This window comes from Natator depressus, chromosome 1 (genome assembly GCF_965152275.1).
Source record: "Natator depressus isolate rNatDep1 chromosome 1, rNatDep2.hap1, whole genome shotgun sequence".
NCBI lineage: Eukaryota > Metazoa > Chordata > Testudines > Cheloniidae > Natator > Natator depressus.
Genome location: NC_134234.1, coordinates 224,107,458 through 224,124,856, shown reverse-complemented (window position 1 = coordinate 224,124,856; position 17,399 = coordinate 224,107,458). Strand labels below are relative to the sequence as shown.

At 37.3% G+C, this 17,399-nt stretch overlaps 1 protein-coding gene across 1 annotated transcript in view; it reads right to left on the bottom strand.

Moving 5' to 3' along the window:
- Nucleotides 1-17,399, bottom strand: part of SMC1B (structural maintenance of chromosomes 1B) — a 57,453-nt gene that overhangs the window by 27,234 nt on the left and 12,820 nt on the right. Inside the window, exons 7-16 of the mRNA XM_074936455.1 lie at nucleotides 16,644-16,784; nucleotides 13,768-13,850; nucleotides 12,240-12,447; nucleotides 11,223-11,408; nucleotides 8,116-8,295; nucleotides 7,008-7,154; nucleotides 5,986-6,123; nucleotides 5,021-5,137; nucleotides 3,643-3,749; nucleotides 2,035-2,176 (exon numbers count right to left, since the gene is read on the bottom strand). Of these exons, the coding sequence (XP_074792556.1) occupies nucleotides 2,035-2,176; nucleotides 3,643-3,749; nucleotides 5,021-5,137; nucleotides 5,986-6,123; nucleotides 7,008-7,154; nucleotides 8,116-8,295; nucleotides 11,223-11,408; nucleotides 12,240-12,447; nucleotides 13,768-13,850; nucleotides 16,644-16,784 (1,449 nt within the window). The remainder of the gene's footprint in view (nucleotides 1-2,034; nucleotides 2,177-3,642; nucleotides 3,750-5,020; nucleotides 5,138-5,985; nucleotides 6,124-7,007; nucleotides 7,155-8,115; nucleotides 8,296-11,222; nucleotides 11,409-12,239; nucleotides 12,448-13,767; nucleotides 13,851-16,643; nucleotides 16,785-17,399) is intronic.

Genomic DNA, 17,399 nt, shown 5'->3' with positions numbered 1-17,399 from the left:
AAGGACTCTTCTGGCAGGTATGCTCACGCTGACCATGAGTTGAGTATGAATTCTATTCACCCTCGACAGCATGAGAGACCATTTTTCATAATTCATTAGAAGCTCTAATTAGGAGAGCAAGGAGAGGATTCAATGTAGAGCTGTCTTGGTCTCAGTCCTGGGACTTGACCCTGATCAGCCTATCATCTAGGTATGGGTAGACACGCAGTGCCTATTTCCTTAGATATCTCACTACCACTGCTAGGCAACCTGTGAATACACTCAGTGCCATGGACAGTCCATAGGGTAGGACTCTGTATAGATAATGCTTTGGTCCCCCTAGAAATCTGAGGTACTTTATGAGCCAGGTAGATGGTACTAGGGAAGTATGGATATTGCAAGTTGAAAGTCACAAACCAGTCTTAACCTCAAAGTGATGCACACAAGCATTACCATCCTGAATCTGAGACAGCATATTTATCTGTTGAGCCTTCTCAGGTATAGGACAGGACCAAAACCCCTTTTTCTTTTTTGGAATAAGAAAATACAGTGAATAGACTTTCTTCCCCTGTATTCCTGAGGTAACTCCTCTATTATTACCAGCCAGAGTAACAAGGACAATTCTGTTTGTGAAAGGCTCTCATGAGAAGGATCCCTGAAGAGGGATGAGAAAGGAGACAGGAAGAGGGTAGGGAGAAGAATTGGATGGTATAAGCATGTGGCAACCTTTAGCACCCATTTGATAGTGGTGATGTCCAACCATGCCTTGTGGGACGAGAGGAGGCTGGTGCTCAAGAGATTGCTCAGTTGACTAGCGCCAGTGCAGCTTTCAACCAAACTATCAAGTCTGCCAACGCATGAATGCAGTGCTGTGCGTGGCTGGTGTCGAGGAGAGTTATCAACCTCTTCCGTACTTTTATAGATTTTTAGACTGATTGGGATATGGAGGTGTTTGTTGCCTATCCTGGTGTTGTGATTGATGATGGTACACTGGAGGCATACAGATTCTTGGGGACCTCCACATCTCCTTTGAGTCCTTTAGCAACTACCGGGTGCTGTTTTCTCACTAAATAGTTCTGATCCTTTGAATGGTAAATCCTCAGTTATGGCTTGCACTTCATGAAGAATGCCTAAAGCCAGAATGCTATTTACATGGTAACAGACTGTGGCCATGGACCAGACTGTGGTATCTGCCACATCCACTGCAGCCTAAAGAGCTGACTCTGTTACCCCCTGGCCCACTGTAACAAGGTAATTAAGCTATTCTCTCTTCTGGGGAGGGGGGGGGAGGCAGGGTCTGCTGAGTGGCATCCCATCCCATATTAAGAAATTGTACTCGGTTAGGACAACCTGGCAAATTTGACACTTTCAGCTTGAATGAAGCAGAGGAGGACTTTCACCCAAATCGTTAAGTCTTTTGGGATCCTTTTCTTTTGTTGGGTTCCTGGTGAGCATGGACAGCCAGGACTACTAAGGAACTGGGGTTGAGGTGCAAGTAGAAATACTTAATTCATGTAGAATTGAATACACTCAATTCATGTACATGTAGATACAAAGAAAGTATCCACATGTACAGTCAACTTTAAAAACTACTTCATACAAATATATGAGGCCATTCTGTATGCTCAGTTATGATGAAGTTATTTTACGCTGACTATATTTACTATGTGTAAAGTATTTTGAAGATGAAAAGCATGATATAAATGCTTATTAGTTTAGCGGTCACTAGTAAAATTTGCTAAAGAACCTCAACAATGTGCTATTAATATTTTAACTGCATGTTTATCTATATCCATTGATACATACATGGTGCATGTTCATGCAATTAAAGACATTCCTGTAATGCACATGTACAAGCAGAGTTAAGGTTGCTCTTAATATTTTCTTTTTCCAGTTCATGTACCATGTTAATTTTAACGTATTTGTTTCAAAGTTAAAATGTATACAACTGAATATTCTGAACATATTTATAAATAAGTATCAGGTTCACTTAAAATAATGATTCTCTATATTTTCCCTCTCTCCTGCAATTAGACATTGCTATGTAACAGTTACCTTCTTTAGCCTGACAATCTCAGCCTCATCCTTACGAACTGCCTCCTTCAACATGTGGATCTTGTTCACCAACTTTTGTAGCTGGCCACGACTGTATTCGAGCTGAATGCTCAATCGTGTCTTCTGGTTTTCAAACTCCAGTCTGGCCAAACATAATGTAATAACATTATTTTTGGCCAACACTCAAATCAGTTTAGCACTGATTTAAAAGAGTCCATAAAAAAGACTGCAAAACAAATGTACCCCATTCATTTTTACTTCAGAATAACTGAATATAAATGCAAAGAGCACACTAAATTTAACATGATAATTTAGACACAGGATGACCATTGCAGGATAAGTATGCAATCCACAAATGAAGTATCTCGCAGATATACTGAAAGTAGTAATAAAAACCCCACACTCGTCCTGAGTATATTGATGACTACTTCCACAAAAACATTTTGACCCATCAGAAACAAAAGTAACACGAAGTTTAGTGCTTCTCGCTTCTCAGTACAAGGTATGTACTCATGATCGATACAGAAAGCTTCTCCTTTTATTGTTCTGTTACCAGCTTTTTAAAGCCACCCTCCTCTGAACCAATTCTCTGCGATCTAAAACCAGGATTTAAAATGGAGCATATCCACTATTCTGAAGTTTAAAATCCTGTTCAACTATGAACCTGTACAAGTATTTGAATCTCAGCCACATGCAAGGAAAGTGTTTTGTCCTCAGTAAGTTTCGAGATGACATCACATCAGAATGACCGACTCAACAGATAACCTGGGTGCAGAAAAGGAATTGGACTCTATTACTGGCAATCTGTATTAGAATACAGGCAAAGTTAACAACTCTAAGGTCCATGAATCACTGTCTGCTTGGCTGAGGATACAAAAAATGAACAGTAATCCTTATTTTGAGTTTTCAGTCTATAAGATTATAAGGGGATGACTTCATATCCAATCCTGAACAGAACACCAGTCTCCAGTGCTTCTGACTCTCCTCTGAGAAAGAAACTTGTCCTTTGTCACTTAAGTATGTGAATGAAATCCCTATTGTTGACGTTATCAATTTGAAAATATCTTGTATGAGGTTCTAATTTTGTCATTGGGTGTTTTTATATGGGAAACATTACGTCCTTACATTTGGTTCTCCTTTGAAATGCATGACCTCGTGTAGTGAGGCAGAGTGGCCTCCACTACACCTCGATTAATAGCATTAATGTTTTCACAAATTTAATGATAAAGCCATTTCTCTGGGCTGTTTTTAGATTATTACAGTATTTTTTATATATATAATAGCAATAAACAAGAAGAATAATGTCAAATGTACAGTATTATTAATATATTCTTATCTAACCAGTTTGTTGTGAAACACTACTGTGGACTAATATTGCAGCTGGCATAGTAGCCCCAGACAGACAGTATACCGAAGCTGATTCCCAGTAATAAGCACATTACCATATTGTTAGGATTGCTAGATAGGTTGTGATGGAGAAAATCTGACATCTTTCAGTAAATCTCTTGGGCTTTGGCAATCCTTCCTACAGTAACTATGCAATTACTAAATTACCGGTATACTCGTTTTGATAAAGCCTACAGCAGTTTTCATTTGTTTGAAAAACACCTTTTTCTGTCAGTTTCTTCCTGCTGTTTCACACGTTCTTGCTCAAATACACGAATATTCTCTACCCCAATCTCTTCACAGAAGTCCTGGAATACAGCATCTTCAACCTTTAAACAAACGACCCAAACAAACTACTTAAACTTTTTTAATTCACGTAAGAGAAACATTTTATAAAAAAAGATTTTTTATATTTTGGGCAAGATTTTAAAGAAGTTTTAGAAACATAATGTATTTTAAAGCTGCTGGGAATTTAGTTGCACTAGGAATTTTCAAAGTGGAGGTGAAGTCCAAATAACCAGACAGTATGAGTGAACTTCATAGGATGAGGAGAGGAATCCCTACTTCAGCCGTTTGTGCCAGAGCAGGAGCAGTGTTACTCCAGAGACAATTCAAGGTATCAAACTGGAATATTAGCCTCACACTCGAACCCATGGCTCCCACTCTCTATGGAGAAGGAGAAGGCTATGGGGTATGCAGAGCTGCCGATCCTCCAGGCCCATTCCTGCCCCTAAATTCTTCTGCAAAGCTAAGCTCTGTGCCACAGAGGAGAGTGCTTATTCCCTGTTAGAAATCCTATTCCCTTCTCCACATTTATACAGTGGAATCACAGCAGTACAACTACCACAGGTTACTCTTACTGACAAAAAGAGCAAAAAACTTTCCCCAGACTAGAAAATGGATATCTACAAACTCACACATATAACCTAAACATAATGAACAGATAAATGAGTTTGAAGATTTGGAAAATTATGCTTACAAAGTTCAAGAGACAATGGGACACATACAAATACAGTGAGTACTCCATTTTGCACTTATCAGAGGAACAAAATTTTAAAAACCATGCAGCACAAGCTCATATGGATCTCTGAAAGAAAAATAAAAGCTCTCACAAACAGCTGTAAGTTAAATGTAATGCCAAAAACTACATCATATATAAACACATCAATACTCAGGCTTATTTAACACCATCAATAGATACACTATTCTTAGGAAATTCTTAATCTACATTTTCTTTTGCTATAAAAGCAAGCACTACATTATTTACACAGGAAATGACAACATGCTTGGAAAATGTGCTTTTGGTGAGAACTGTATTTCAACTATCAAGCCCTGTATAGTTGACTCACAGTAACTAAGAAACCTGTTTTTTTGGATGGTGAAACACACATATTAAAATATTAATTTTTAGGATGACATCACTGGTAGCATAGTATAGCATGCTGCATGTTCCCTGGAGTGATTTAGAACATCTAGACTGTAGCTACTGTTCAGACACTAAAGGTTTCATAATTGCATGAGTTCACTCTCTACCCTTCAGAGAAGTTGCTGTAAACCATTCGTAACTCCATAATTTGTCATGAAACATTATACGTGTTACCTCATTCATTTTCTTTTGAAACTCTTCAATTTTCTCTGCTCTTTGTAACAGTCCTTCATTCAGCATAGCATATTGTGATTTAATATTTACTAACTCACTTTCCAGCTTAGATTTTTCCTAATTACAAAGAGGAAGAAGGAAATAAGTATTTATACTGGTTTCTTTAAACAAAATGAATGATATTCTAAATAGATGCTTCTGACACTATGGCTATTTATCTTGTGTTGAGTTAAGAAGTTACAACTTTTTTTCTGAAATCACTATTATTGATTTAAATATAATGGCTACAATTCTACAGAACGGAAAGCAAATTACATATTACAAATAAACATACCAGCTAAGACTTATTGAGTCATGCACCTTTTTGCGAGGGCTACTATAGATCAAGTTTAGGTGAGTGTCAAGTAAATTTTTTTTAAAAACAGTAACACCTAAAGGAAAGCCTCATTGCTTTAATATAGTAATTAATCTTGTTCTCTAATTTTATTAATTCTCTAATCATAACCATTACTTGCTAAATATAATTCCAACAACTACATAAAGAAAATAAATATAAGATCTACTAAGCTTGTGGATGTTGTATTGAGTATTAGCTACAACGTTTATTAAGCATAAAAATTATAACCTAAAGGCTTGTCTACATTACCCGCAGGATCGAAGGGCAGCGATCGATCCAGCGGGGGTTGATTTATCGCATTTAATTGAGATGCGATAAATCGACAGCCAAGTGCTCTCCCGTCAACTCCGGAGGCGCAGGCAGAGTTGACGGGGGAGCGTCAGCAATTGACTCACTACAGCGAAGACACCGTGGTGAGTAGATCTAAGTACGTCGACTTCAGCTACGTTATTCATGTAGCTGAAGTTGCATAACTTAAAATTGATCCCGCCCACCACCCCCAGTGTAGACCAGGCCTAAGATCACCAAAACCAGAGGAAAAAACAGGTGCTTCATTATTCTGTACTACCTTGTAGAAATTAGCAAGGTGTTTCTTTTTAATATTCTCTAATTCACTCTGCGAATATTTGAGCCGGGTCTGAATTCCCTGGCACTGTGCCTGTAACTGTTTCAAGTCAGTCTCCTTACGTTTGATCTTCATTAATTCCTAAAACAGATTTCAAAAACTGTATGAGAAAATATACATAAAAAGTACGTTTTAAAAACAGAAATCAACTTCATACTCAATACTCTATTCACGGGCCAGAAAATATCTTTATGATCATAATCCGACTTCCATTTAACAGGGTGTTTAATTAGACAAATTTAGCACAGGTAAGCCACATCTACGTGAGCCAGCTGACCACAATCAAGTTAAGTTTTGATGGTGTGGGGCATATTTGAAAATGCTTTTCAAACATTGGTTCACTTTCTAGTGTAAAAGGGCATAAATTGATAAATTACTGCTCTGGCCCTCCCAACAAAATCTATGAAATCAAGTTTTACAGTCACAATTCATGAAAGATTGTTCTCTGTTGCACGCTTACAATTTTATTCTCACTAGTCACTACAGCAATGCCTCAAACAGCTTCTCTGATGAAACACACAAAGTGCTCCTACCATACCACAATACTTTCTATAGCAAAACTAGCTCTTAACAGTTAGGCAAGTCTCCATCTACGTAACCCACACTAAAGAGAGTAGCTTGGTCTCATCTCCCCAGAAATAGTAAACTATGCACTAGATGGGGGAAACAAAACTACACTGTTAGTGTGGGTTACAGATAAACGAATGGCCCAGTTGCATGCAGTCACACTGCATTCCCTCTCGGAACAAAGGTAACAGGCAGGCAACACTTCTGATCAACAAGCCACTACTAATTCCACTACCCCCATCCTGCATTAAAAATAAAATAATCAGGAATGAAATAAATTAACTTGAAATTAAAAGCTGACAAAAACTGAACAGTTCCTCAGACTGTCTTTCCATTCATAACTTTTTTTCCATTTTGCCTTTAGTGTTAAGATATAATTGCCTATTTAGTGGACTTACCTTTAGTTCATCAACCAACCTATCCCTTCTTTCTTTCATTTCTTTCATCTCTTTTTCATCCCAGTATCTAGCTTTAAATTTCAAGTCACTTGACCCTCCAGAGATAACTCCAGATTTCAAAAATAAAGTTCCATCAAGAGACACTGTCTGAAAATTAAAGACATTTTCTTTTCTTTAATGAACAATACTAATAATTGTGCATCTGCAACACTTAGTTAGGAATTAGGTTAGAAATTGTGCATTTGCAATACTCTAGAAGCTAATGGACCAAATTCTGAGCAAACAAGTGAATGTAACTATATATAAGTAACCTCCATACTTAGTTGGACCATGCCCCAAAACCCTTGCTTACACAGAGTTATACTGAGCAAGCTACAAGAATTATGTAACTGATACAAGTAGTGTTATTTTGCAGTGAGTAATGTTTTAATATAAATTAGCATTACAGCATATCAGAAATTAATCCCATGAACTGGAAATGGGACTTTTAATATATTTTATATTTAAAGTGGACTATCATAGCAGGGCTCCCATTCTGCAGACTTTAACAAGTCTTCAGAAGGTACATGACAGGGAGCTACCGCATGTACTATTATGATGTATAAACGTCAGTGGAGAGGAACTGCAGAATGAAGTAGGGAGACTTTCAACCATATAGTGCAAACTTTTGTCTGCACCTCCCACACATGCTCACAAAGGAATCCCTCAAGAACATATGAAGGCACTTCTCTGCAAGAAAGCCAATAAAACAGATTTTATGTTTCTCAGCCAAACATTTTAAATATAACAAGCAAAAAGAAAAAAAAAGGAGCATTTGAAAAAGAGTCAACTGTAGGGAAATATTTCAGCACCCTAATTTAAAACTCCTTTTCTAATTTTTTCCCTCCGAGCTTTCCAGAAAAATTCCACACTGGAAAGAGATGGGTTATGTGAAATTTCAGGGGATTAAGTTCCTTTCTACGTAAACTGGCGAGAGCAATATGATAGTTTTTAGTTAAGTCATATTTTGTAGAATATTTATAGAACAAAGTTATTTCAAATGGTATTAAACATATCATTGCAATCCACCTGATGAAAACAACATATGAAACAAAATTCAGTTTCTTACTTTCAACCTCACTGCTCCATCAAATGCTATCTGTCTTGCTTCTTTAACAGTTTCACAGACCAGACCATTCCCACATACAAACTGAATCACTTTTTTCAGGGGTGTAAATGGAGTCTGTACAACATCAATCATCATTTTAGATCCTTTTATCTCCCTTAATTTTTCATTGATGGGCTTAATCTAAAAAGCAAAAACAATCTTCTGGAGAACTAGCCGAAATAATGACATACAAGTACCTTGGTGGGATAGTAAACTGCATGAACAAAATTAACAACAAACATCCATATTTTCGGTCATACCTGTGCCTTCTGAAGAGACAGAATTTACATTTATTAAAGTAAATAAAAACTGGACAAAACATGCATTAAAGTAACATTAAAAATCTACCCACAATCAAAGGTGCTAGGATTTATGTAAAAACATTAGGACTTCGATTCAAAAAAGCATCCATAATCAGGACAGCACTTAAGCATATACATAAGCATGTGCTTAAATCCATCTCTATGGAGCAAAAAACATAATTGCTTCCCCGAATCAGTGCCTAGAATAGCGACTGCCTATATTAAATTTAAAAGGCAGCAACAGGTTTTCAATTTTAACATGGGAATGATGATTCTGTCATAGTTCTAGTACAGTGATTTTATTTCAATTAAACCCCAATTACTGATGGAAACAATTTAACACACTGCAATCACTAGCATTCTCTCATGTAAGAATCAACACACAAACTTGGGCACCTAAACTTGGGCATCAAAATCACACACAGACATCTAAAGAAGTATGGTATGATTTTCAGATATGCTGAGCACCCACAGCTGCCACTGACATTAATCACACTTAGTCCAGTCTGTCATGCCACTGAGAGACCTAAAGGCTGCAATAACTCTTCCTGCAATACCACGTCTCCTTGGAGTGGAAGAATATGCTTAACAGGGCTCCACTGCCCCGGCATGCATCCACTTGTGTAGCCTCCCATATCTCTCTCCTATGCAAAAGGATCATATTGGTTCCACTGCTGAATGATTCTCCCATGGCTGCAGAGGCAGGATTTACTTTAATGACCAATTCACCTATTTTCTTGAAGCCAGACTGCAGTTTCCTGCCACACAGATCTTTTAAAGTCTCCATGGAAGAGACATCTTTGTCCTGGACATATGGGAAGACCGACCTAGATGCAGGGGATGTGGTTTAATTAGGCTACAACTTTATTAACTTAGCTCATCTGGGAACTATCAAGCAATGACTCCTGGTCATGATTCCCTTCCCTTTATTATTTCCACATGGTGGGGAGCTGTTGTCAGTCCCCGACCCTTACACAGCTGGTCCCCAGAATGTTGCTGGGACCCCACTGCTCTCCCCTCATGAAGGGATTAAGGGGCTAGGGAAAGGGGTTGTTCTGCTTGTACCAGGCATTAGGAAGCTCATTCCCCGCCTTAGGGGACACTTTCCTTTAAGTCCACTTCCAATTTTGGAATATCAGGAAATGGCCTTCCAATGGAACACGTACCTGTGCTGACACCTTCCAACTGTTAAACGGCCAACAACTTGAACCTTATCTCCTGTCTGACCCCATCAGGTGCCTGAGCTGCTGTGGCAAAGGTGGAAGAAACCACACTGCCCCAGCCATTCTTTCCCTATCCCCAAAGAGGTAACTAATGCAATGCCCATGGCAGACCAAAAACCCAGTCCTACACTAATCCCCATGGTAGGAGCTGCTAATCCTGATCTGACAAGAAACTCAGGCTGGAGGGACAGGGTATATACACATTCCTACAAGTGCACAGGGGCCAATGGTTTACTTGATCCCTACCAGACCACCCAACTTCTCAGATGATGCCTCCCCCTCGTTTCCCCCCAATGCCCGAGAGGAAAGTCCTTAAAAGAGCCACTATCCCTTTTTCCTGCCAGTCCAGGCAAAGACCCCCTGCCTTTGAATTTGAGAGGGTTACATTTTAACAGAGGTCACAGCAGTCTATCTGGGGTACTTCACCCAAAGACTTAGAAGATTCCTTTGACACCCTAAAAGGTTTTCAGATCGTTTTGGAGAGCACTTGCCTGTTATCTGGCTCTGGCCAGAATTCTTTTATGATATTAAAGAAATACTGGCATCTATGGCACTAGTTACTGCAGGGGGCACAAAATCCTGATTAGAAGAGTGGCCTAATTTGCCGAGTGAGAGGAGAGGCAAAGCAGTAAGGCTCTCAAAATTAGAAGTTGGGTTGAAGTAATTTTTAAACTTTGGCTCAAAAAACAGTACTGATGACCTCAGTGAGGTATGTGAATTTACTTTACAAAAGAACAGGAGGCAGCTAAGGCTAAGTAGCATCAAGTCATGCAGCTATTGTTCCATAACAGTTCAAGTTGGAATTCAGTTACCCATTAAAAACACTCCCTGAGTCCGGTGCATTTCACAATGCACCATTAATTAATAGTTGATTCCAGTTTGATTACAAAACAAGTTTTTTTGTTAGGATGAAACAGAGTTTCATCTATGAAAATACTATTTTCAGAAGTATAAAATTACTTCTATCTACAGAAGTAATCAGTTTCCAATAGGCTGAATTTATGTTAAAATGTTTTTAGTAAATACAAAAAGGGCTAGAAATGTTTTCTCAAGATATAGCAGAACTTTGTATCTGAGCTCTTTCAGGAGCCAAAACTACAACACAAACAGAATTCCATATTGGGACAGAATACTAAACTATGGACAACCTGGGGCACAAGTCTGAATTGCAGGCCTCTATAGTAGTTTTCTCTAAAATGCTACAAGTTTAGGGACAGATCCGTTTTACTATATGGCTTAAGGAACCAGTTTATAAAACCATGATGTAATATATACCGAAGACAGTAAAACCAGTTACACGAGGGAGGCGCAACCAAGGGATAGAATTATAATAAAGGGTCTTAAGTACACAGTGCAGAAAGGGGAAGGGTTTGAGTTTTTATAGCAGTAAGGAACCTTTTGAGGCATATAATGTCTCTACAATAGCTTTATTTGTGCTTAAACACTTACATTTTATATATCCTTATACAACTTAAATTCTACCTTAAGCAATCTTAAAACAACTAATTTGCTGATGAAAAGAAAAAAAAAAAAAAAAACTTACATCAAGGTAATCCAAAGCAAGAAATGTTTCAGGCTCAGCTCTTTCCTCCTTTAGGAATCGAATGCAATCCCTTGCTATTTTTTCAGTAGCCACGACAATAGCACTCATGTACTTGCCAAAGACTTTGGTAACGGCCAGCTGATATTTTTTATGGATAGGATGACACAAGTCAAGCAGTCTTCCAAACTTAACATAACAAATTGAGAAATGATAAACCTTTCACAGATGAGGAAGCAATTAATAAAGCCATATACATTTCAGGCCAAAGTATAGCTTTCTGGTGGCAAAAATGGGAGAAGCTTAAGCAATTTGCATCTTGACTGACAGCTCTGAATGTTACTCTATCTTCTAAAAGAAGAATACAACACATATATATCAGATCTTACACACAAGCCTAAAACTGATACTAAAATGTTATCAATTATTTTAGGCTTGTGTGTAAGATCTGATATGTGTTCTGAACTGTTTAACAGTTTACCATAATGGATAATCTGAAACTGAAGTTCTCTGCAGTTAAAAAAATTGCATTCCCACTTCTATTAAAATATACACACATACACTAGCACAAGCTTAGGGTAAAATGTTCTGTCATCCTACCACACTATAAAACTCTAGCTCAGCCAAAAAATGTCAGTGCTGCTCTTAATTTTGATCATTCTAATTTTTACATAGATACTCCCATTTGAAATTTGTAAAAATAAAGTCATGAATGAATAGCATGCTTATCGATGGCACGATAAACTAATTTTTAACTTTCATAATCTGAAGGTTGGTGTCAGTTCAATCACTTAATTCTTTAAATTCATGAAGATTGAATTTATTAAATTCACTGTTCTTTTGTAGTACATTTGCATTGTCATTCACATTTACAAGTGTCCCTAGAATACATAGATTGAAAGTTAAAACATATTCAAGATGGCCACAGAAAGCCCAATGCTGCTATATATACTACAACTGCAAATGCAAATCTCAAATCTAATTATAACCTCAAGAACATAAATAAATCCATCCAATTACCACAGAATCAGGATAAAGTCTTTTGAGACTCTCCAGCATCTCTGCTCTCTTTTGTTGGCGTCTTCCTTCATGGTAGTCAATTCTAGCATTCTGCAGCTCACCAACTATTTTGTTTAGTTCTTCATTTACTTGAGCTATCTGTACCCTTGAATTCTCCATTTCATCAATTAGGACTTTCTCCTGTTGTTTTTTCTCTGCTAACAATTCACTTTAAAGCAAAATAAGTAAGATGTGAGAAAAATGTATCCCAATTATATTGTCTTAACTTTACATTAATTTTATGAGTAGAGTGTGATTTTATTCCACAGATTGGAGCCTCTGGGCTGAACTCAGCATCTTTATATGGGAACAAGATTTTGATGCATGAAAGTCAAATTATGAGATAACTTTAAGAAAGACTTTACTAACAAACAAGTTGAACTGCTGCCATTTATAAGATTTGCTATCTATACAATTAATGTAATCTTTTGCTAAAATTAAGTGGTTAACAGAATATTTGTTCAGCTGTTCTAAAAAGACCAGACACTGGACATAAGTGACCACTACGTTGTAGAAGTTAAACCAAATACTTTTTGGCTATCCTTTATACGCATGTTTTTCACATAAAAAAAAAAAAAGCTTCTATTTCTTTTCCTGGTTATTCACAGGATTTTTTCAGCAAGTTACATAGGGATTTAGTCACACAACTCACATGGTTGGAAGCAGTAATATATTTTAAATGTTTCTAAGTTGAGTCCAAAATCTGCTCCCCAGATACATGCACACAGAGGGCATAATTTGACCGTGAATCAATACGATGTACAGTTTTGCAAAATTCACATGATCTGAAAAGTCTATGGCAAAATCATGTCCCACTTTACACACATGCACAGGGCATAAGGTACACCCCTGCTCACCTGTGCATTGTGGGTCACAACATCCCTTCACTGGGCTGAAGCTCCCCCTCCATGGCCATCCCCCTCAAACCCATCCAAGTACAAGCCAGCACAACTGAGCCAGTGTGTGTGGGGGTGGGGTGCGGGAAAGTAATATGTGACAGGAAAAGGGGTGGTGCAATTACTCTGCATACTCAAAAACAGGGGCAGGAGGAAGACATGGACCAGGGAACAAATTGTGACTAATTCACAATCTGGCGTCTATTCAGCTTCTATGGCAGCAAAACTACTAAACTGCTTTCTGCCCTTTTATTCAAGCCTTGTGGTAAATCCACAATCTAGTCCATAATGAAGACATAATCCTCATACTTATGGAGGGAGCGGAAGCAATCACAAAAAACAAAAACAAAAAAAATGTGTAAAGTAACATCTGGGAGGACAGTAGCATCATTCTTAGATGACTCTCCCCTCTGAATCCGATTTCAACACCCAAAATTATTGAAAAATTACAACTAAGGACAAACAACAGGATTTAATGCAAGACGAATACTACCCTGACATTTAAAAATACATCTTAAAAAGGCAGGTTTTCAACAATTTTTTTTTATAATATGAAAAGTGTCTGAATTTTAATTTATTTAAAAAAAACATACATGCATGACTTAGTATACTCCTCCAACTTCTGAATTCGTTTTTTGTGGTCTTCTATCTGTTCCACAACTTGCTTTATACTTTCCTAAACAACCATAAATATGATACAGTTTACAAAAGTAAACAATTCTAAAGCCAATTTGCTAATACTATATATCACTAAATTTTCAGAGTGGGGAACTGATATTTAGCTATGTGACTATATAACCTTAACCATGAAATATCCATTGAAGTCAAGACACAGCATATCACTTGCATATTTAGTGGATAGCTATTTCCCATGTGAATAATATACTATATCTACCAAAACTACACTATTGTTTTCAATCCAATTAGTACAGAGATTCTTCAATGTGAATGGATCTTGACACTTTCATAAAAACAACTTGGTAATACCCTTTTAACATTTAGTTCAATACCAAAAAGTTTAGGATTTAAAACAAACGTAAAAAAGTTTTACAAAATCTGCTAACACACTTGCTTTCTTTGTTTTATAAATACCTAAAAATTTTAAAATGAAGTGTCCCTCTCCAGAATTTGAAACCCAACATCACAGCATTGTACTAGTGAATATGAACCAGCAAGTGAAATTACTAGTCTTTTTTCCACTGTCCAAACTGAATAAAGCACAAAAACCTAAACCAAAAGTGTCCAGTATCTGGTGACAGGGAAATTAGATTTCAAATTCCTTCACTTTCATTGATCTGAATATCAATAAAGTAGGTAACAAAATCTTCATTTCTTTATTTTTAAATCATACCTTGTTCCATCTAGTTGTTTCAAATATTTAAAAACATGAAGCAGACATCAGCTGTAAAACTATGTCTCTTAAAAAAAGGAGAAAAAAGAAAACGAAAATATGTTCACCCTGTGAAACGCAGTTATGCTGCTCTGATTAACAGCTAAGAAAATGGAGGACAGTTATTCAAACATACCACTGCATTCTATTTATAATGGGTAAGATAATTGTTTCAAACCTTAGAACAATTCAGAGACAGGGAGTTGCATTAGTTCCATTTTATGGTAGTAATTTTTACTGGAATTCTGTTTATGTAAAATTCCAGAAAGAACTCTAGAGTAGTACTATGTACCTTCTTTTCCTCAAATGTTTAAGTGTGGATATGGCCACCTCCAAATGTTCAAATATGAGTTCATAAGAGACACAGCTTCAGCATCTTTCAATTCCTTTCACTAAGTAAAGGAGACCAATCAGATTTCCAAAGAAGTGGGGACAGTGAGAAGAGTGCAGTATTTAAAAGCTGTATTACTCTAAAAATAGCTACATATAGGAAACATTTCTACTCACAGAATTGCCTCTGTGTATTCTCATTTGTGGAAGATTAAAAGCAGTACCCTCCCCCCCTTCCCGAGCAAACACACAGTTGGAAGAGTTCTGATTTAAAAAAATATGACTGTTGAACTGCTCTTCTGAAAAAGATATTTGTGGATGATTAGCAATCCAAGCAACTACTTTGGAAATCTATGCCAAGGAAACAGCATGCACCAAAAAAGCAATGTTAGATATAGTAGAATGAGCCCAACCCTGGAACATGAGCAAACTTGTACGTCCACTGGGAAAGTCCAATTCATTTTCAAGTTTTCTGAATACATATATATGAAGATGCATCTACACCTTCTCTCTAATGTAAAAAGATGAAGACGACCACATACAGCTGACTCTGCACTTCATAGTAGTTGATAAAACCCACAAGATTTGCACAGGTAGTTTGAAAAAACAAACAAAACACCCCACCTCAAATCCCAACTGCAGCAACGTTTCCAGGGAAAGGCAAGCCTTTAAAATGGGACTCTGTTCTTTCTGCCTCCAGGTATAAAAGGTCACACAGAATGAACCCTGAGCAGGACACTAACTTTCTTCCAAAGTGAGAAAACAGCAAGCGCTCTAGTGCAATGTAAGTATTTTATTATCACATGACACTTGTTCTGATCTACCATAAGTTAATGGTACAAGGAACCAGAAATGCTCACTTTTCTGTCTATGCAGTTGGAATAAAATCCACACCCTGGAGCTGAATTCCAAAAGCTGGTAGGAAACCAAAAGATTGTCCTGATCCCAAGAACAGAAAAATCAGCCACAACAATCTCCAGGTGGCAAAAAGAAAAGGAGTACTTGTGGCACCTTAGAGACTAACCAATTTATTTGAGCATAAGCTTTCGTGAGCTACAGCTCACTTCATCGGATGCATACTGTGGAAAGTGTAGAAGATCTTTTTATACACACACAAAGCATGAAAAAATACCTCCTCCCACCCCACTCTCCTGCTGGTAATAGCTTATCTAAAGTGATCACTCTCCTTACAATGTGTATGAAAATCAAGGTGGGCCATTTTGTGCTGGAAAGCTCACAAAAGCTTATGCTCAAATAAATTGGTTAGTCTCTAAGGTGCCACAAGTACTCCTTTTCTTTTTGCGAATACAGACTAACACGGCTGTTACTCTGAAATCTCCAGGTGGAAAGCTAACTAGAATGGAAAAAGGAAAGAGTTGACAAGACACACCATTGATACTGCAGAGTCCCAACACTAGAGTTATCATGGTAAGAAGGACCTGAGGACAGTGTGTATCTGACTCTCTTAATTGCAGATCTGAATGTTTATACTGTAAGCAGGCTTTCATGAAGCCACATCCTAGAAGAGATATGTGAAGTAATTTCTGAAGGACAAAGCGTCAGCCATGTGGCAGTAGGTCTGTCAGAAGAGAAGCAAAAACATATGCACTGTATCAAGGTTGCTGAAGTGTTTTTTGGTAAAGAATGTATTCAGTGCAATTTATAAAATGGCAGGGAAGGACAAGTATTAGACAAAGAGACAGGGTTTCTTTTCCCCAATAAAATTAAATTCCATCTCAGTATATATACCTCAATTTCTTTTTGCTTCCTCTCATCAAGTGTCATCCTTTCTAGATCTGCTTTTTGTTCCCACTGCAGTTTTTCTAGTTGCTGGGTCAATGTCGCTACTTTCTTTCTCGCTAGTTCTTTTAGCTCTTTATACCGATCCAGCTGTACAAACAGATTCAAATAATATTACTCCCGCCCTTAAACATAAAGGGAAATTTTCACTACATTATGTGCTTGACTAGCAAATTAACAACCTTATTAAAACTACAGATTGTGAATTATTATCCAGTTATGGAGCCAAGTGTTGGCAATCAGATGCCATGAAAGAAAACTCTACACTAGACTGTAGGCAAGAAAACAGGGGAATAAAGTTTGAAGTTGTGTTTTAAATAAGTCATTAGGCAAACTAAAGCTTCCATAAACATTTCTGAAAAAAGGAGGACCAAAAGTAAAGGAATTATTCTTAAAAATAACAGTTATTTTGATACAATGGGGGAAGCCTCCAAGGAGAAAAATTTGTAGAGGCATACAGAAGGGTTTAAGTTTGGGGCAACCTGATAAATTATGCCTAAGGTTGACAAATCTCTTCACTAATGAGGAGTCGGAACTCCTCCACATTAGTGAAAAGATATGTCAACCCTGGGCATAATTTACAGGGTTGCCCCAAACTACAGGGACAATAGGAAGGAAACTTACCAATCGGGTTCTGCAGAATTTAATGTATAATAAACAAATTAATTTTTTTTAAAGACTTTCTAGCTCTAATGGTTGCAGAAA